Here is a 23,093-nt window from a genome sequence, read left to right on the forward strand (position 1 = left end):
TTATACCCCTAACAACAGATTTATTATACCCTTTTCTTCAGCAAATACGTTAACAATAACTTTTATTATACCCTATTCTTCAACATATACCTTAGCAATAATTTTTATTATACCATATTCTTCTGCATCTACATTAACAAAAGGTTTTATGATCCTCCTTTTTATATAACAATAGCATTTACCTTCCTACTTTTCGGGGCATTTCTCTATCTCACTACTGTCCTACCAAGGGGAAAGTGTTCAGCTGAATAATAACGACTAAGAACAATTTACAAAAGATGGTTAAAACACTAGCCACAATAGACATTTCAATTTGATCCTAATATATTTTTCCGTCATAATTTAAGTGTCATTAAAGATGTACTCACTTCACAAAATACAGCGTTTCTACCTTCTTGTTCTTTCCTGAAAAGAAGCAGCCGATTATCAAGATTCATTGTAGAAGACGAATAATTCGTCTAAACATTATCCTTACCTGATATGGAAGATTTGGAGGATTGCAATGAAGTATTGGATGAAGTTGTTTGCAACGAAGAGCCACTGGTGGATGAAGAAATAGGAATCTCATAGTATTCATCGGAGGACGAGGAATGTAATCTTACTTCTTGACGTATGGACTTCATTCCATGTTTCTTGATGAATTCTGTGATAACTGCTCTCACATCCTCGTTTTTTAGCTCTTCTGGAGTCACTTCGGCCTAAAGAGATGACAATAATAATTATCAGGTCAAAGACGACACAAAATAATGATAATGTTCCTAACGGCAAAGATGATTGGATGATAATGATAATATTTCTAAGGACGAACATGAGTTAAAGATAACAATAATGTTACTCAGAACAAAAATGACATAAAGATAATAATAATGCTACTCTAGACAAACATGGCTTAAAGATGATAATAATAATGTTAGTCAGAACAAACATGACTTAACGACAATAATAATTTTACGGGTGCTTAAATTGAACTGAACATTCAAAAAAAAAAAAGCTGTGTCGTCTGCCATTTTTACTTGGGATGTGACTCATTGGTAGTTAGGGTACCAGAATTGGATGACACCCGTTTTAAAACAAAATAAATAAAAAAGAGAAGTTTCGAAAAATTGATGATTGTGCCAAAGGGAGAGGGAAGGAAGGAATAGATTCTGAGGTCACAGTATCTGTCCGATTCTCCATTGTATCTGGTTGGCTCCTCGTTATCCTTTCTGGTCTTCTCCTTCTGCGACGGCGTGTTGGTTCCAAAGTGTCTGATTTAATTTAGCCCAAAATTTCGCTATTTCTCAGACTCGCGATGCGGCTCGCAATACGGGAGCTACGCAGACAGACCGTTTGCAAGATCGGAGGAGTGTCGTACTCATTACGAAGGAAATTTTTCTCTCTAACCAGTTTTCTAGAACCTGGCGAAGACGAAAAGAGCAGTTCGTTAAATTCCCGGAGGATTGACTGTCCGCGACTGATCTCCTCTACCAATTAACTCCCTGTTTCCTGGTTGACCTAGGTATTTAAAGACAAAAATTTTCTTGTGACGTTGCTGACTCGAGCCATGTGTAGACAGGGACTTGAGGTCAGAGATGATTGCATAATCGTTAAATGAACTCTCTCAGCTTTATTACATAAAAATGCACATTCAGCTAATTCATTACATAATCGTAAACAAACACTTCTTCAATTCAGCAAGAAAATCACAAAACTACAGAAGAAACAATAGCCCGAATTATCAGACAGAGATGAATTAATTAGTAAGGACAGTCCTTCCGTGTGTTTGTTATTCTTAGTGCAACCAAAACAGTTTTATGTTATTATAAAACAACAGTATCACAACACTAATGGCAATTCCCAATTATGAATAATGTTTTCTCTGTTCTAAATCAATCAATAGGTCGATCGGTGGGAAATCGATACCAATCAATGACCAATAAACACTGATCTATTTACAATAATATTTCTCACTACAAACATGACAAGATAATAATAATGTTTCTCAGAACAAAGATTACTTAAAGATAATAAGAATGCTTCTCTCAACAAAGATGATTTAAAGTTAATAGCAGGGCCGGATCTTGAATCCTGCAAACTACGCGTTCGCAGGAGGCACCAGGGTGAAGAGGGCGCCAAACTGGATAATGAATTTTGTATTTTAAACGTGAATATTTATGAGAGAATATATTCTGATGAAACATTTAACAAATAGGATCAAATACATATTGTACAGACTGAGATACAGATAAAATACATCAAAAGGACAATGCAGTCAAATCTTAGCGTGGCTCAATGGCGACCATTAGGGGGGAAGGGGGTCACCCCCTCTACAGGAAATTCTACTTTGGCAAATCAAAAACCAAATAGAATTTTTAGACTAGTTATCCCAAATTTTGAACCTATGTTTGAAATGTCGCTTGTACTTGCCCTCCTCTGGAAACCACAACATTGGCGCCCTTGTCGTGGTTGGTTGTAAAACACCCGTTTATGATTAAAATGGACTCGTACATCAATTAGCGCCAATGCCACACTAAGTGTTGCTAGTTTGAGGAAAATTTCCCGCGGCGCAGGATGATTTAGGAAAGATTTTTTTAAAAAGGATGTGAGACTAAAAAGAGATGGGTGGTACAAATGGAATGTTTGATCAAGTGACTTACAATCGCTGCCCACTGGTTAATGCTCACTTTGTTAATGTCTATTAATTCATTTGTCATCATTCGTCAACATTTTCGTTTCTATTCTAAGTCGTGTTGTTATTTATTTATTTATTTATGTATAATGATGTGTATTTTCACTTAGCACTTTGTTTTTCATGTAATAATAATGGCCAACGATAAAAAAACAATTGAGCATTTAAACAGAAAAGAAAGCTACGAAACTTGAAAGAAGATGAAACGCAAGCCAAAGTTCTTAAAAGTATCTTTCGACTTCTGAACAAAATTTCGAAAGTAATAATCATACAAATGTTGAGGTGAGGGAGTTGTCAATACCAGTTAGTGTTAATGAAATATTTGCAAGTCGACAAAGTTTCGAGACTGTGACTTTACTTTACTTACATTATATAAGCATTTTATGTAGTATATGCGAATATAGTTCGAAAGGATAACTGTAATCGAAATCGAAACTCATCGAAAGGTCATTAGGATTATAAGTAACATTTTTTACAGAACTCTCACTATCAATCGCAGCAGCGTAAGTATATGCTATTTGTATTATAACAATATAACTAATGTATGCATATACTAGTTGTATTATAACAATCATTATCAATCAATCCATTCTTTCGTATTAAATTTTAGATAGAGCGTCATTTTTTTACCAGTATTAATGCAAAGTAGAACTTTGATTATTAGTTACTTCTGTTCAGGGATGCATCGACGGAGGTGGCCCGGGAATTTGGATTCCTCAGAACTTTTAATTTTTAAGAAAATTAGCACAATTTCAGCGATCAAATGCACAAAAATATTTGCATTTTTTAAAGACTACTCCGAAAAATCTTCGAACCCAAGAAAGATCTTGTGTGCACCACTGCTTGCGTTTACATTGTGTTACTCATTCCTTGATTTGTAATGTCTATATTGAAAAGAGAAAAGAAAGGATTGCATTTCTTATAGGCCTAAGAGACGAGAGACAATAGAAACGTCAACTACAATTTAGGCACTAGACACGTTACAAAAGCCGGCTAAGTGGTTTGGGTTGGGCTTAAGATTGAAACATAATGTGTCCGTTTATTTCAGAAACCGAACCGTAATTTGGCTCAGTTTTGTTTGAAAACAGACGCTATAATGCTATTTTTCAGAATATCCGTACATATTTTTGAAACGTTCCGTAAGATGTGTAAATGGTTTCGTTTCAAGTTAAGATATTATGAGTAAGCTGTTTCACTTTTCAATGTAATTTCGATTCCCCATGTTCTTTTCTCTATATATTTTTGTGAGAACACGTTAATAAGCAACAGAAAATAAAACTTTTTCGGTTTGGGTTGGTTTGGGTTAACCACTTGAAATTGAAACGAAATAAAATCTTTGCGTTTAATGTCCCACGATTATAACTGTTAGGGTTGGAAAAAACAAGTGAATTATGATGAAAAATTGGTGGAGTGAGAAAGTGGGAGGAAACGGGAGTTTCTCGAGAGAACCCACGAGTACGATGTTGTCCGTCTCAAGCTTACTTGAATTGGGAACGAATCAGATACCCCACTCATCAGATAGTTCAGTGGTCGGGGTCCCGGGTTCTATTCTCTGTGGGAGAGCCTTTGAAATTGTAAATGTCCTCGATGTATCTGTGTTCGTGTTCCTGTCGTTCAAGGTTATTGGAAATAACTGTAAAACGAGTATAACCGAGTATAATAGGGACAAGTTACGGAAATACTTTCGGTGAATCAGAAAAAAGTGGTCTGAGACAACAGGTTCCAGTTAGGGGTTCAAATTACTCTTAAAGAACTTTCTCCCTCATGTCCTTGCGTGTTTATATGTTTTTTTTAAAATTTTATTTGACTTCTCAGGACTCTAGTGTTTTTTCGTGACCGAAATCAGTGTTTCATCATTAACAAAATATTGGAATCGTAATCGTGTGCAATTTGCTACATACAATTTCCTACGTTTTTTGACTTAGTTAACAGAGTAGTCTTAGGGGACTGCTTCAGCATTTGTTTCGTTATTCAGGTTTTCTGGGTTCGTTGTTCACAGGTAATTGAGGAAATTTTTATCATTTACAATGTTGATACTTCTGATGTATAAAAACATGAAAACTATTCAATTTTTCTCGGTCTTACGAGTTAAACGATTTTGTTCTCAGGGAAAATACTAACAACATGAGGTCAAATGTTTACAAACTTGATACGTACTGCCTGAGAACGTAACGTGTTTTGCAAACAATTCATGAATACATACGGGTCATCGTTAGGGCGTAGTATGAGTCATAAATGTATCTGAAACGTTATTATTTCATTCAGAAATAGTTTCTAACTTCTTCCACTTTTACTAGAAATAATAATATCGTTTACGTTCGCCACTTCCGACACGTTCTATATATCCGATCAACCAAAATTTGTAAATAAAAACTATTCTTTTTTCATATTTGTATATATATATTTTATTAAAATATCAATATAACGCATATATAATTCAAAGGACTGTACCCAAAAGAAGATCGTAACTATGTATCGTGATGAAGACACATCCTACTTACTTGCTCTTAACCCATTGCGTCCCCTTGGCAACTTAAGTTGCCACGGCAATTTTTCGTTATAGCGCATAAATTCATGGATTGACGTCGCAGATTTTAACCATGAAGTTACTTTGGAGTCTGTTTCGTCATAGCATCGTTGCGTTTTCTTTGTATGATATATTGACGTAAGGTTAGCACTGCTTTTGGCTATAATGTGTTTTGAGGAAAGACTCAATTGGATTGATCTCAAAGACTCCAGAAGGAAGGATTGAAGGTCTGTAAAGGAAGGATTAACTTGATTTTAATAGTTATGTTTTCGCAGTGTATTTCGCAGTGTCTCTCAAAATTGTAATTTTCCAAAATCTCTTTTTTGAATATGTATGTGCCATTTGGTAACTTAAGTTGCCGGCCTAAAAAACAAGAAAAAAATAAATATTTTTCAAAAATATTCTAATTTGTATTTTAGAGTACTATTAAGACCAAATAGGCGAAAAGAGACTTTTCAAAATACCACTGGGGAATTCTGGGCACTAATGGGTTAAGGCATCCAAAGTTTTGATTTTGATATTCTTCGGTAGCTGACACCTTCTTTTCCCCCGTCTTTTCCTTCCGGACACTAATCCTTCCAAATCGTCTCTTATAATTCATCCTTAGACGGGGTCCAAATCAATTTCTTTTCCTTTTTCCTATCCACAGTGAAAACCTACACACTGGGCGGGAGCTGGGTGTAACAGGGTAAACAGTTAAATTCACAACACTTCACTAATAATAATAATAATAATAATAATAATAATAATAATAATAATAATAATACTGGTAATACAATATTTAAAGTTGCCCTAAAGTTAGGCAAATGTTACAGAAAAGTTGGAATTTCTTGGAAGTGTTCCGTGCCTCCAAGTTACCTTTGAAACTACACAAATTTTAAACGAAACCGTTCCACTAAAGTTTCATGTAGAAAGTGTTCTGCTGTACGTTTTAATTAAAATAACTGAATATCACTGAACAGTAAGGCATATAATAAATTAATTTTAGGATATGTTGAAGTAATTATAAAAGCATTATTTTTATTCTTATATTTTTTCATTTTTATTTTTTTTTTCTGTAATTCATAACAACGGCCTAACTGTATGTATTAACATGTATCACTGTATTTAATGTTTGTCAATTGTGATCATTCCTTATCCACGCCAAATGTTAGGGAACGCAAAGTTCCTTAAGTCCAGCACTTAAATGAATAAAGATATATTACAGCACTTAGACCATCCACAGACCTTGAAACCTAAGTCTTCCCACACCACTTCCCTAAAACAGGGCGTAACCCTGTAAAAGGTAGCTAGCCTTGGCTAGCATTGTAAAAAAAAATATTTAGTATGCTTTTTCTTAAAATCTTGAATTGTTTCCGCAATTCAGCTCACATGAGTGTTTTTATAGTTTCCTGTAACCCTGTAACCAACTCACGCGGTTTTAAAATTAGAGTTATCTTTGTTTACCCCCGAACTTTTCAATCAATTCTGTAAATCAGGTTTTCAGTCAAAATCAAGTGAAAAAATATTTCACTTGCTTATCCTTGGAATGCCAAGGTCGAGTCCAAATGATCTAGATCCTCAGAAATATTTTAATATTTATTTATTTATTTATTTATTTATTTATTTATTTATTTATTTTGTATATTACTATTAGGCACAGGCCGGAATTCCATGATTTGTTCTTTCATCTTCCCACATGTTTCTTTTAAAGTTATAAGTTTTATTTTTTAAATTTACATTTCTTATTTTGGAAAGCAAAATATTGATAATAATGCTTTTAGTTTTGCGTTTCCTCTGTTATGTCTCATCTTTTTCGCCAGGTAAAAATCAAAACTTAGGCTTAGAAATGGTCGAAAAATGAAAATAGAGAAAGTGCATCCTGTTTGACAAGGCTTGTTATTAAATACAAGTAAAAAGATATATAAGCAGATACGGTTGTCTCATTTCTGACAGCAGCCAGTCTTGCCTTCCGCAACCCTTTCTTCTTCCGAACCATATGATCAGATTGTCAACTAACATAACTTCGAAGATGTACACTCTCCACATTATTAGATGAACAATCTTTTCTCATTTCATAACTTGTTATCCTCCCCTACCAACTTTTTGAAGATCAGTGAGGAACAATGGTGTGAATGAATCAGGGGAGATTGTATCTGCAACTTCACGAGCAGGAAAAGAAACACTGGTGATTCTCCAATACCTGAATTTGTGTTTATTTTTATATTATTTCCAGCGTTGTCACATTTATTTTTAAAATATAATATTGATGAACTATAAGAGCTAGTTTAAAAATAGAAAAGTGAACATGTAGTATTGGGGTAGGTTAACATGTGGAGAAATTTTGAACTGCATAAGACAAATAGTTTTCGTAATATTTTGGAAAGAAGTTCACCATGCTAATATTAGACTTCGGATTTTTGCATATTTGCATGTTTTTTTTCCTGGTGTGATATTGATATGCTCTATAATAAACAGAAATTTGTTTTAGGTGTTTTGGGGTAAAAGAGCAGAGTTTTATAGTGCATATATTTGCATATTTCGAAGGTTAATGCATGTTTATGTCGTTACTGCATATAAATGCATATTTAAAGAAACTACTAAATTGATATTTTTTAACGTCCAACAATTTTCCTCATAAATGGAATTTCAGGTTTCCAATATAAAAAAGACTCAAAATCTTTAAATGGTTCATTGTTGTCAGTTTAGAATATCTTCCAAGGTCATGCGAAAGGACAGTAAGAAAAGGGTGAGTGACTCATCCTCAAGGGTCATTTCAAAATTTCGGCCACTTCGATCATCTGTAGTACATCTCCAAATACGAACTATAAGCTCAGAATTGTGTCGAATTTTTGAACATTTTTGTACAACCAAAAATAAATTCTGTACCATTGAAAAACCAGGGACGGCCATTTAAAAATTTGGCCACTCCCATCACCTGTAGTGAGACATTTTCAAATTCGAATTTCAACTGTCTTGGTGGTACAAAAATCTACTTTAAAAAAAGAGGGGAAATTCTAAGATAGTTAGAATTCTAATTTAAAGACGTCACACTACTGGTGCTCGAAATGGCCAAAATTTTAAAATGCCCTCCTGTATTAATTTAAATGGTACAAATGTTATTGGTCAAAAATGTACAGAAATTGGACAAAATTCTGATCTAATTAAAATTAGAATTTGAAGATGTCACACTACAGATAATCGAAGTGGCCAATTTTTGAAATGACCCTCCCTTGTTTATTTTAATAATACAAAATCTTTTGTTGGTGGTACATGAATGCTCAAAAATTGAACAAAATTTTAAGTTTGTTAAAATTTGAACTTGTCGCACTACAGGTGATCGAAGTGGCTAAATTTTAAATGGTCCTCCCTAGTTTATTTGAATGGTACAAAATTCGTTGTTGGGTGGACAAAATGGACAAAAAATGGACAAAATTCTGAGGTAGTTAAAAGTCGAATTTGAAGATGTCACAGTTAGTCCAGTAAAGATAGCTCATTTTTCTGCCAAGAAAGGAACAAATTAGTAACAAGCTGAAAATTGGTATGGAAGTAGGGAGATGTGTCAGGAATAACATACTAAAAGTCCCCTAAAATCCCACTGTAGCTTTTCCCGCAATTTTGAAAAATGTCCTCTATCTTTAGACGACGACAACGAATTTATGGAAATCGTCACCCTTTATGTTTATTCCTCTAGCCACCGTTCTAATTATCACAAAGCCATGAATCATATATGGTTGGAAAGCTTGAAAGACCAGAAATCTAAGTAAATAACATTTATGCCCATTGTGCTAAATTTATAGAAGAAGAGGAAGAAGAAAACAGCTTTTTATTTTAAAAAAGATACATTTTCAGAAACCATGAGAAGTTTGCAACACTGCTAGTTATTGCACACCAACGAAACACCACCAATAGATGTCCTTGATATTTATCTCAATCATAGCCAACAATGACATAAATCGGTGCAATACAAGCCGAGAAAAAATATATAACTTATGTTACTTTCTGACCTCTTTGTACAAAAGTGCATCAGGTGACATACATTTTCACGGTTCTAGTCACCTTCTTTTATCACATAGGACCAAGAGTTATATATCATTGGAAATCTTAAGAAACGTAAATTCGAACGAGGTAACATTTATACTAATCAAGCCCAATTTGTGGAAGAAGCGCAAAACCCAAAATTTCGGGACAAAACATGATTTTCGCATAAATTCTTTAAAACTTGCAACACTGACAATTATCGTATGCTAACAAAACTCAGCCACCGTTTTCACTATCATCATTATTAATTTACTTTTAAAATGACCAACGTTTTTCCCAATGAAGTAAGCTTTTATGATGCATAGTTTTACATCACTTAAATATAGCACAAATATTATTTATTGACAGCATTAGAAAGTAGCAGAAATTGGTAGTCTCCTATTAATAGGAAAATCGTAATTCACACACTTAAAATCACTCTCAACCACAATAGTCATTCGAAGGTATTTTTTTTAATGTCTTGTTTAAACTAGAATACAATTTTCTTCCTAGTATTCTTCAAATCAACTTAATATTTACATTAGACGTTAGTATGCACTTTAAGAACATTTTTGTAACTAGTCCTTTCGGACTTATTTTATTAAAAATCAATGAGGTTATCATTATCTCATTCATCTCCATGGTTTTCATCATTTGATTTTGCATTCACACATCCAATTCCTCTACACTGACATAAATTAGAGCATACAATTCCTGCTTTCCGACAACCGTACACAACTCTTTTTACAGTTACAGGATATTACACGGAGCGGGTTCCTTGGTCATTCTTGCTGGTACAAGAATACCTCCTAATGTTGTCCATCCATATTCAGTCGCTCGCAAATCATTTCCAGGGTACAATTGAACCTGATGATATGGTGTTTCGCAGCATCACTGGTGGGTGGCAATTTTGCCAATTGTATTTCGTTCTGAATGTGGAGCGACTTACTGCAAAGATGTATGAATGATACTGGAATTCATCCAGTAAGGTTACTATTGCTGGAGAATCGTAGTCTGTTAGTAGAAATGATGTGCCCGCTTCATAGATTGTACACTAGCATTATCATGGTTCAAAACTTCAAGTGATCGGCATAAATCTTCCCGTTTTTGAAGTAATCGCAATGGCTTTTTCTTTCCCTGTCGATACAAACCACATGATGTGTCGCATTCAGTTAAAGCATGGTAACTGAGCAAAACTGTTAGTATATTTGTCTGTGTATCTTACAATTTCTTAGTACTAAATTCTTTACTCACGTCTTGTCCACGTCCAAGCTTTCGAAATGTGATGTCGTACTGATTTTTACCTTGTTCAAGCAAAATGATTAAAAATGTCAACATGCTCGCCAATTATTACGACGTGCCTACAAGGATTTAAAGACTTGGCTACAGCAGTTTTAGCTATAAGTGCGTCAGTATCACTTCTTGCTTGCTGAGTTTGAATTCCAGCTTGTGTCAAATGAACCTTCAACTCACGGGCGAAACAATCCTTATTTTTGAAATTACCTAAGAATTTATCTATTTTTTTTGTTTGTTTGTTAATAATGCGGTTTCATTTGTGAATAACACCAAAGCTGATTGAACCTTTGACTCACGTTGCTCCCGCTCAGCGGCTTTTGTACGGTTTTTAGTGCAATACCCATAAAAAAAATATTGTTGCTTTCGTTCCTGAGTTTGTGAGTACATAGGACACATACGAGTTGTGCACGTCAAGGTATGTTCCATGTTATGGCCAAACATAATGCAGAAGCCAGCCTCTATCTATAACGTACACAGTGTTTTCAATTTGAGTTTCAAATTTGTCCGATATTCAAACATGTCGTAAAAAGCGGACTTTTTCGTTTTTCTCATCGATATTTCTGTGAAGAGAGAAAGTGAAAAGGGTGCAAGCTTGTAAGCAAAACACTGCTGGAGTTCTTTTTCGGACTTCTACTCATATGACTCAGTTGAAATATTGTGTTTACAGCCAGTAGCTCATCACGGATACGCACTACATTGTGCATTACGGATAGTGGGATGACTTTATCTTTTTGTTTAAGTTTCACATTTCCAAAAATCTGTCCAAACATTCCTTCGATAGCAGCCAATCCGATTTCCTTAGATTTATCAGTTGACCATTTCATTACCTACCATGCCAGTGCTTAGGGACGCGAGCTCCGCATATGAAGGGAATGGAGAATGCTGGCAAAACCAACGCAAGAATTTCTTTAGATGTAATATATCACGCCATTGACTGCTTTGGTACGGGTCCACACGCCGACCAGTGTGAAGTTCATGCCTATCTTTGTTTAATAATTTTTCAAGACATTCTCGTAAGTGACACGCTGCTGGCATATTTGACACACACCTAGATATTATCTTTTCAGTCATGCCTGTCCTATGGGTCAGTCCATCGCTGCTCTTCATTGCTCTCGCTAAAACCTGCTCAATCGTCATATCAGACCATGTACCACTCCAAAATATATCTTTTCTACGAATAGTGAAGTAACCGTCTCCTGTAAATAGCTGGAACTCGTGAAGATCCATTTCACCCTCCAACCGCAACATTTCTTGTAAGTACAGATGTGCGTATTTGCCATACAAAAGATGCCCAGCTGCATAGAAGTATGGTACAGTAACATTTCTCACATGCAGTGAAGATGAAGATTCAAGTCTCCAGTTTTTTCGAATTAAAAGACGCATAATTTCTACAAGCTGAAAGTACAGAGCAAATAACTTAGAGATACAGCTTGTTTCTGCAGCAGCGTCAATGAATAACTTCAGGTCATTTGCAATCTTGATTGACTACGTTTGAATGTTGAACAACTACATCAGTATCGATATCTTCTTCAGTCATCAGAGAAATACAAACATCTCGCAATTGACGCACAAACTTCTCAGTGGCGTCTGATTCATTAAATATACAGTATATATTGCAATTGCTAACTGTGTTTTAAAAAATGAGCTCGCAAAGCACGAGCAATAAGAATGGGCTGACTTCATCTGTGGTATGGAGTTACTAGCATACACACAAGACCAGTAGCGTAGCCAGGATGTGTGTTGGGGGGGGCAACTGCTGTTATAGGTACATATAAAAAAAATACAAAAAATATATAAACATAAAAATATATAAAAAATTACAAACATCAAAGTACCAAAGTACATTGTCGGACCTCTTTGGGAGGGAAGGCTCAAGGGTCCCCCCTTCCCTACGCCACTGCACAAGACCAAAGTTCTTCAATGCTACTACCTTTCATTATATTATGCAACTGTTTCCATAAATGACATTATAGTGTGGAAAACCCCCATGTCTAACAACCACTGACGGTAATTCACCAGAATTTCTACATGCTGCTACAATGTCACATGCTTTAGCGTACAAAGGTTGATCCAACGTGATTAAGCACGCTTTTTTGCTTATTTCCTGCACATTCTTTGCTGGCAAACATAAGCGCTGAGTATACAACATCCATGCTTATTGGCTGAAGATTGATGAAAGGTTGAATTACTACTTGATATGTTTGGTACTTATGGTTGTTGCTCGTCACCAACTGCATAAATCCATTCCAATTCGGGAAAGTTGATGTCTTCAACCACTTGAGAATCATCCATGTTACATCGTACAGAAGATGAATTTCAGTTTGGATATTCAGAACACGAAGGCATCTTATATCTTCAATGATTAAACCCTTTGCGTGTGTACGTTAAAAGTGGTATATTCCATTCATTTCTTGACAGTGTATGTTTTTTGAGCCAGATATTGCTCAATGATATGCGAGCGACTGAATATGAATGGACAACATTAGAAGGTATTCTCGTACCTGCACATTCTTTGCTGGCAAACATAAGCGCTGAGTATACAACATCCATGCTTATTGGCTGAAGATTGATGAAAGGTTGAATTACTACTTGATATGTTTGGTACTTATGGTTGTTGCTCGTCACCAGCTGCATAAATCCATTCCAATTCGGAGACTTGATGTCTTCAACCACTTGAGAATCATCCATGTTACATCGTACAGCAGATGAATTTCAGTTTGGATATTCAGAACACGAAGGCATCTTATATCTTCAATGATTAAACCCTTTGCGTGTGTACGTTATAAGTGGTATATTCCATTCATTCCTTGACAGTGTATGCATTTTGAGCCAGATATTGCTCAACGATATACGAGCGACTGAATATGAATGGACAACATTAGGAGGTATTCTCGTACCAGCAAGAATGACCAGGGAACCCGCTCCGTGTAATATCCTGTAACTGTAAAAAGAGTTGTATACGGTTGTCGGAAAGCAGGAATTGTGTGCTCTAATTTATGTCAGTGTAGAGGAATTGGATGTGTGAATGCAAAATCAATTGATGAAAACCATGGAGATGAACGAGATAATGATAACCTCATTGATTTCTAATAAAATAAGTCCGAAAGGACTAGTTACAAAAATGTTCTTAAAGTGCATACTAACGTCTAATGTAAATATTAAGTTGATTTGAAGAATACTAGGAAGAAAATTGCATTCTAGTTTAAACAAGACATTAAAAAAATACCTTCGAATGACTATTGTGGTTGAGAGTGATTTTAAGTGTGTGAATTACGATTTTCCTATTAATAGGAGACTACCAATTTCTGCTACTTTCTAATGCTGTCAATAAATAATATTTGTGCTATATTTAAGTGATGTAAAACTATGCATCATAAAAGCTTACTTCATTAGGAAAAACGTTGGTCATTTTAAAAGTAAATTAATAATGATGATAGTGAAAACGGTGACTGAGTTTTGCTAGCATACGATAATTGTCAGTGTTGCAAGTTTTAAAGAATTTATGCGAAAATCATGTTTTGTCCCGAAATTTTGGGTTTTGCGCTTCTTCCACAAATTGGGCTTGATTAGTATAAATGTTACCTCGTTCGAATTTACGTTTCTTAAGATTCCCAATGATGTATAACTCTTGGTCCTATGTGATAAAAGAAGGTGACTAGAACCGTGAAAATGTATGTCACCTGATGCACTTTTGTACAAAGAGGTCAGAAAGTAACATAAGTTATATATTTTTTTCTCGGCTTGTATTGCATCGATTTATGTCATTGTTGGCTATGATTGAGATAAATATCAAGGACATCTATTGGTGGTGTTTCGTTGGTGTGCAATAACTAGCACTGTTGCAAACTTCTCATGGTTTCTGAAAATATATCTTTTTTTAAATAAAAAGCTGTTTTCTTCTTCCTCTTCTATAAATTTAGCACAATGGGCATAAATGTTATTTACTTAGATTTCTGGTCTTTCAAGCTTTCCAACCATATATGATTCATGGCTTTGTGATAATTAAAACGGTGGCTAGAGGAATAAACATAAAGGGTGACGATTTCCAAAAATTCCTTGTCGGCGTCTAAAGATGGCGGACATTTTTCAAAATTGCGGGAAAAGCTACAGTGGGATTTTAGGGGACTTTTAGTATGTTATTCCTGACACATCTCCCTACTTCCATACCAATTTTCAGCTTGTTACTAATTTGTTCCTTTCTCAATCCTATCTTTACTGGACTAAGTATAGGTGATCGAAGTGGACAAAATTTTGAAATGGCCCTTCTTTATTAATTTGAATGGTGCATTTTTTTTCTTGGGTGGACAAAAATGGACAAAATTCTGAGCAAGTTAAACTCGTAAGGAGTTTATACACAGGGACGGCATTAAGGTTGGGCGGGGGTGGGCGACCGCCCACCCGATGAATTCCCTCGCCCACCCCAACAGAATAGAATAATGAAGGTAACATACTGTACTTCAAAAGCAGTAGGTATTACTTTCGATTGTAATGTAATAGGTTCTAGGACCCTGTTTATCTCTGCAGTGAACAGTGATTTTAAGTGGGATAAACAGTCTTCACTCTAAAAGTGAACACTTCCTCTCGTTTGAGAAAATGGAACCACTTGCACGTCATTATGGATGTGATGTCGATAATGTAGAGATGGAACTGAAACTTCTCCCGAAAGTTTTGAAACACCATGAGGAGGAAAAGCAATGCAAAATTACCTCCGTTTCTCAGTTTACTGAGTGATGGATCGTTTCAAAATTGCTTTTCATGAAATTCACAAATTAGTCGTAATTGCTATCACCATTCCTGTATCTAGTTCACCATATGAGCGTTCTTTCTCGTGTTTTAGACGGGTTAAAACATAACTAAGAAATCGAATGGCAAACGGTCGCCTAAGTGATCTTTGTTTCCTTTCAGTAGAAAGAAAACTTGTAATGAATATTGCTGTAGAGCAGCCCTGGCCACGGCGAGCAGATAGTGGAAACTCTCCTCGTGAGCGCTCACGAGCATTCTACGTGCAAATATCTTTGTTCGTGCTTCGTGAATCTTCGGGTTTCGTCCTTAGAGGAGCGGAAGTGTTGTCAACCTTGGCGGTAATCACTAGCTTACCAAATTAAAAAAAAAGTATGTATGGTAACTGATTGCCATTTAGTGTATAGTGTTTTTTACAATGTGGTAACCGTTAACTATAGACAACACAAACTTGTAACAGCAATCAAATGATAAACTATGTACGTTCCTTTTCTTCTTTTTTCTTTTCTTTTGTTAAAGAAGGATGTGGTGGAACCAAACCATCGCTTACATTTATAAAAATTTGCTAGTTTGCCCAATGGAAAACCAGTTTTCAATATATATATTATCAAGTTCTTAATCCGAGTGTGGGTTTGTTATATTATGTTGTTTCGCTTTTTAGGAAAAGAGATAATCTGTAGATACGAAAAAAAAATACTGTAGCACTTGTTTGTAATTATCTAAGTATTATCTCCAGAAAATTAGCTTATGCATGTATGTGTGTACGAATAGGCTTAGCAAGGGGTTGGTTGTGGAGATTAGAAGCCACGATTACACTATCAATAGGAAGAATAGTATTTCTTACTCCACTTTTAAAGTTACTTTGATCGCAAAGAATCAAACAAAATATTAAGAGAGCCAAAGAGATTTTCCATTTTTAAGAGTGACCATTAGTGACTGCCATTAGTGTTTTTTTTTTAACAAGGAGTGTCTTTTTAATAAGGAAAAATATATTGTCCCTCGCTGGTTGCTTACCGGTGGCTTGTTAAAAGTTAAAAAGAATGTTAAATCATATCAACGACTGAAGCTACACGCTTGTCTTTCTTCGATAGTTACTGACTGATTTTGAAAGTCCCAATGTTGTAGGCCTACTGTAACAGCGTAAAATCGGAAAGAAACGTTCCAACTGAATGATACGAACAATTATTCCCAATGTCTTGAACATGAAACGTGGGTTACACGGATAACGCTTAAAGTGAGCTGGACTGCACTGGAATTTCCTTCCGGCAAATTAGTGTTTGGTCGGAACTCAGTTCTTCTATGTAATTCTCTCTTAACAACATTTGAACATTTCTTTTAGATAATAATAACTAACTAACTAACTAACTAACTAACTCTATGGCCTATGGAACCCGAAGGATCAATGCCGCGTTTACAAAATATTTCCACTAACTTCTGTCCTTAGCCAACTTGATCCAGTTTCTACTCTGTACTCTTATTTCTGCAAGATCCATCTTAATATTGTCTTCCCATCTACGCCTAGGTCTTCCTAGTGGTCTTCTTCCAATTGGGTTTTCAGTTAAAATTATGAAAGCGTTTCTAATTTATTCCATTCTGGCTACATGGCCTGCCCATCTGAGCCTTCTACACTTAATGACCCTAACAATGTTAGGTGAGCGGTATAAACTATGCAATTCCTCGTTATGAATTTCCTCCAATCCCCATTTTCATCCCTCTTTGGTCCGAATAATACTAATACTACTACTAATAATAATGATAATAATAATACCATTATTATTATTATTATTATTATTATTATTATTATTATTATTATTATTATTATTATTATTATTATTATTATTATTATTATTATTTTCAACCTCCCGTCGTTCTGCTATCAATCTAGCAACAAAAGGCGTTTACAACTTAGCAAACGTGAAGCGAATGACAAGTTACAGACCGAGTGCTAATGTAATACAACGTCACGAATTGTGTAAGCAAGCTAAAGAGGTCTGAAACAATTCGTTTCCGATATTTGCAGTCGTTTTCACGTCTGTAAGCTGACATGTTTAATATTAGTTTCTTTCTTTCTTTCTTTCTTGTTCATTTGTTAGTTACTTCAACGCTAATTGTAACCTCTATCATGCGTCTTCCTCGACCAAAGAACGTACCAATTTTATTTCCTGCAGTGTTTTTGCGTCACTGCTTTCGAAATGGGGAGGGGGAGAGCACACCTACCTGCACACTTAACGCTTGCGTCTGCTCAATGCTTGAACATCGTGCGAATTTCTGACCAGGCTTGGCCGTAGGTTTTTTGCCATCATGTGTGGTTGGCAACACTTTCGGATGCAGTGGACGGGGCGAAGCTAGTGCTCACCTGTTTTTTTTCTCCGCTGATGCTCGCTCACGCTTCGGCTTCGGGAGCCAATTCGTGTACAGGCCTGCTGTAGAGGATGTGGTAAACGCATTCGATGCTGGACACAAATATCGATGATTTGCACTTAATTAAAGTGCAGGTATAAAAGTTTATTGCAAGCTTGTTCGTAACATGTGATCAGCCCTTCATAGTTTAAAATACATTGTTGTTTTTGTGGATCATGATGAAGTTTTGTTAATTGCTATTTACTTCTTTATCCAATTTATAATTGTTTTAGTTGTTTTACCAACTTGAGTTTCAGTTTCAAAGATTTCTGTATAAGGTATAATCAAACAATCATGCTGTCGAATTCCCCTATTCTTTTAGTACAATAGGTCTTTGCTGTTGCATATAGAGATCACGTCAAAAAAATTAATGTGCACAAATTAAGAATATATGAGAGAAAATATAAATGATTTAATTTTTTTCTCTTGCTTTCTTGTAATAAATCCTTCAAAGATAAAAATGTTGCGTATGTTGGTATTGTAAGTTGGGTTTTTCGAAATATGGTTATCAATAAAGGTTCTGTGGTTTAATTCTTGCGTGTCATAACACAAATCAGAACAGCGCAGTAGCCTATTTTATCCTTGTTTTACTTTACCTACTTATTGTTTATTTTATGTTATTAACGAAAGATAGAGTAGCATCCGTTAGTCTGTGTTGTTTGAACCTTCTTTCGTTTCTATGCATTCATGTGTATTCTTGGAAAGAGAGAAGGTAAAGCTGTCTTGAACGTCATTGACTACACAGTACACACCGTTATTATCGATAAAAAAAAAAAAAAAAAGTTGAAGTAGTGTGTCTGCCACTTGGAATTCGGTAGGTCGAGCATATAGCCACGAACTCCCGCAGCCCATCCTAAGTCGTGCATTTCTTCAGTCCCACCAGGCGAATGTCGAAATTGTACCTTCTATAAGTCCAAAACAGCTGTTTTCCACATACTTGTTTTCTCCCCTATTTCGGTCTGAGCCTTAGCTAACTAAAGAGTATACAAATTGAAAATTATTGTCAAAAAATATCTACATTGCTCAGTTCTTATTTTCATTGTCCGCCCACCCAGCAACTAGGTCCGCCTCTTTCCGCCCCCCCCGATCAAATGTTTCTGGCGCCGTCCCTGTTTATACAACTATGAAACAACCCAGATGTGGCTTTTTTATTTTATTTTTATTTATTTATTTATTTATTTATTTATTTACAGGAAGATAGAGTTCATCCCAAAGAAACGGTTGAAAAATGTATTTCGGGAAGAAATGAATAATCCTTTTGAAATTGAGCTCTAAATTAATTAAAATATTTGCTTTACAAAATCTAAAACTTTGTCACAGCAGTTACTTTCTGAGATAAGGAGATAAGTTTCCAAGTTTTTCTTTAAGAAGTTTATGAGAGTATTTAAATATGAGCTTGTGTTGCTTTGATACGCACCTCGGTCTCTCAAAAGTAACTTTTCTTACTAAGTCTTCTGTTATGTTTTCGATAACTTTACCTTTTTCCCATTCATGCTCCATGCCTCACTCAAATCACTTTATTCCATCTAAAGTATCAATATTATACATTTTAAATTATTGCTGTTTGAAACGGACAATGTTACGCTAGAAGAAAATATTTTAGGGTTTACACATAATTGGATACAAAAATTACTATCAAATGAATTTATTTTTTTTTAAACAAGACAATAAGGTTTTTGAATACAGGCTGTTAATACAGTAAACACTGCCTTTAGCAAGCCCCTTATTAAACGGAAATATTTCACAGTCCCATGAAATTGAATCTAAAGAAAAAAAGAAAGTGTTAAATTCTCTTGATTAGGCGGAACCTGTGTTGCGAATAATGGGTGTTAAAATACACTTTTTAACGGAAATGTTCAAGTTCCGGAATGCAGCGTTTAGAAAAATTTTAGATCTCTCACAAAATTTTGTGAGAGGTTAGATATATAAACTACGTTGTCTGTAAAGGTCTTCGTTTACTTGTTACCCTACCCATTTAACCTTTAGTCCACCGCCATATAAAGCCCTAAATACCGTGAGAATATTTGAACGAAGTGTAATTTGCATAATAATTTCCAAATACCAATAACTCGTTCTCTAACTGGCGTAGAGACATGGAACAAGGAGCATAATATACACAATAGACCAAAAGGGAGCCAAAAGTAGAGGGAGGAGCGCTAAAAAGGGCAAAGCGTCTACATTTTGTCTTGGCCTCTGAAACCATATGTAGTTTTTTGTTCACTGTAAGTTTACTGTGTATTAATTCGTAGTATAAATAAATACTGTAAAAGAATACGGTAGGCCTATGTACAACGTTTTATTTTATCTCACTATGTCCATTATATGTATATACCTTAATTTTTTAAAGCATAGATCTATCTTCGTTAACTTGAAAATCTTTAACAGATTTTTTTGCGAGTCCTGTTCAATTTCGCTAGGTAGATTTTATTATATGCTTATGCCAGAAATTTTTATTTATTTCTCTGAGTATATTTAGTCTTTATTCACAGATACTTCGTGCATTCTTTTTTATTTGTATAAGATGGATCTCGCAGAGATAGGAATACGAAGTAGAAACTGGATCCAATTGGCTAAGGATAGAAGTCCGTGGAGAGCTTTTGTGAACGCGGCATTGAACCTCCGGGTTCCATAGGCCATAGAGTTAGTTAGTTTAGTTAGTTAGTTATATATATTTGTGTTTTAATTTCACATACTGACTGTGAGCTGTTTGATTCAATAACGAAATAGACTCCGCCAAGACCGATCGGACAAGCATTTCTTTGAAACGCAAAGTCAATAGACACGAAAAATCCTAGCATAAAATTCTTGTCTAATGTAAATAAAGTGTTCCTGGGAACAACGACACACGAATTTCAGATTTATCTGCAAGCAACATTGCTTCTTTGAAATGCTGTTCCTTAACGACCCGTGACACGGAAGGAACATTCTCGATGTACAGTAATGTTTTGTCTGATAAATGCAGGTTTTTGACAGAAAATACCGAAAACTACATAATTGTGTATTGTAGCATGAATGCATCATAGTTATACACCAACTATGTGTAGTTCGAGTAATACAACTTTTTTTCTCTAAACATAATAAAATTCCTCACTTAACTTTAGCTTTTGATTGGTGCATATTCACCATTTTTAGTGCATATTTGCATATTGTCAGTGCATATTTTCGTGATTTTTAGCGCATATTTGCATGCATATTTTGCAGTTTCTTAGTGCATATCGATCCGAAGTCTAGAGGAATTGATGATCTCACCTGAAAACGTTAGACACGGCCTTAATAACACTAGGAAATTACTTTTACAGTAGAGGTTGATACTATATGTTAAATAATTATCTACCACTAATATAAATAGTGAAAAATATATTTACTCTTTATTGTATCTTTTAGTGTTTATATATTTTATATATTTTTGGGTAGGCCCGTGCCTACCCGGACTATGCGCTAAAGATGCCACTGCCGAATAGCAAAATCACTATACATATTTCGTGATGCAAATTGATGAACGAAAAATATTGTACGGGCACATTTCGTAACCATTTGCGGACGCAAAATTTGCGGTTTAGGTAGCGATAATGAACATCACAATTATAATGAATGTCTGTATTTTTGCATTACGTTACTATACTCAGAATTTTTGCAAAGACTGGTATGGAATGACAACCAACGTTAGTAACAGAGGCGGCTCTTGAGGGAAGGGACATTGGTAAAAATTAACATTTTACGAACGCAATCCATGAGAACTTAACTGTTCAAATATATGATGAAATTTCATTTACGGTAGAAAATATTAATGGTTTCAAAGCAAAAGTTCAAAGAAAACACATCAACCACTTTTAGTTCATTGTTATGCATTTATTGTATATTGTTATTATTATTATTACTACTAACTACTACTACTACTACTACTACTACTACTACTACTACTACTACTACTACTACTACTACTAATAATAATAATAATAATAATAATAATAATAATATACAAGGTTAGTGTTAGATTATGCCTTCACACCAGTATACGCCACTGGTATTTCTAAGCTATATTATAAAATTGAAAGTGACTATGTTTGTGGCTCTTAATCTATTGAACCACCCGACCGATCTCGATCAAATTTTCAACGTAGATAAGATTTGGGCCTGGAAGTGGTTCTAGTTATTTACTTCGACGGTACATCTTAGGGGAGGGGGAGGATGGGGACATAAAAAACATAAATAAAACTTAATAACTCTTGAACCACCCGACCGATCTTGATCAAGTTTTCAATGTAGATGAGGTTCGGGACTGGGAGTGTTTTTATCATTTCACTTTGACGGAACAACGTAGGGGAGGAGGGCAGTGGAAGATACACAAAAATCAAAAAAAGTAAAAGTGACTATGTTCGCGAATTAATTACTTTTGAACCACCCAATCGATCTCAATCAAATTTTCAACATATATGAAGTTCAAACCTGAGAAGTTTCTTATCCTTTCATTTTGACAGTAGATCTCAGGGAAGGAGGGGAAATATGTGAAAATGAATACAGAGAGACGTATAAATAAAAACTAATAAAGCCTAATAACTTTTGAACTACGGAACCAGTCTTGATCAAATTTTCAACATATATGAGGGTTGGGCCTTGGGTGTTTTTTATCGTTTCACTTTGACGAGCCAACGTAGGGGAAGGGGATGGGTGTTGCTAACGTAGTGAGCTACCTCATATAGTATGAGTAGAATTAAGCTCATACAATAAACCCTAGGAGCCCAATTGCTAGTATTGCGTAAATAATTCCTAGTACACCAAAAGTTTCCTTTTTACCACTTTCTTGGGTTACAATATGTGAGATTATACCAAATCCTGGAAGAATTAGAATATATACTTCAGGATGGCCAAAGAATCAGAATAAGTGTTGATATAAAATAAGGTCACCCCCTTCGGAAGGGTCAGAGAAGCAGGTATTGAGATTTCGGTTAGTTAATAATATTGTAATAACTCCTGCTAATACAGGGAGAGATAGTAGAAGTAGTACAGCAGTAATTATTACGGATCATACGAACAGGGGTATTCGTTCTAGGGTTATTCCGGGGGTCCGCATATTAATTACAGTTGTAATGAAGTTTACTGCTCCTAGAATTCAAGAGACTCCCGGTAAGTGAAGGGAGAAAATAGAGAGATTAACCGAAGCCCCGGCGTAAGCAATAGCTCTGGAGAGAGGAGGATATATTTAAATACAATTCACCCAGTTCCTGCACCACTTTCTACAATTCTTCCAGTTAAGAGGACGGTTAGTGAGGGGGGTAGTAATCAAAATCTTATATTATTTAAACGAGGAAATGCTATGTCGGGCGCTCCTAATATTAGAGGTACTAATCAGTTGCCAAACCCCCCCCCCAATTATGATTGGCATTACTATGAAGAAAATTATAATGAAAGCATGGGCGGTTACAATTACATTATAAATTTGATCGTCTCCAATTAGTCTGCCAG

The 23,093-nt window shown here is 35.2% G+C and overlaps 1 protein-coding gene across 1 annotated transcript in view; it reads right to left on the minus strand.

Annotated features, from left to right (window-relative positions):
* Positions 1 to 23,093, minus strand: part of LOC145689021 (uncharacterized) — a 152,204-nt gene that overhangs the window by 67,019 nt on the left and 62,092 nt on the right. Inside the window, exon 3 of the mRNA XM_081763160.1 lies at positions 476 to 698. Within this exon, the coding sequence (XP_081619286.1) occupies positions 476 to 698 (223 nt within the window). The remainder of the gene's footprint in view (positions 1 to 475; positions 699 to 23,093) is intronic.

Source organism: Thermobia domestica, chromosome 7 (genome assembly GCF_964235325.1).
Source record: "Thermobia domestica chromosome 7, izTheDome1.hap1.1, whole genome shotgun sequence".
Lineage (NCBI taxonomy): Eukaryota > Metazoa > Arthropoda > Insecta > Zygentoma > Lepismatidae > Thermobia > Thermobia domestica.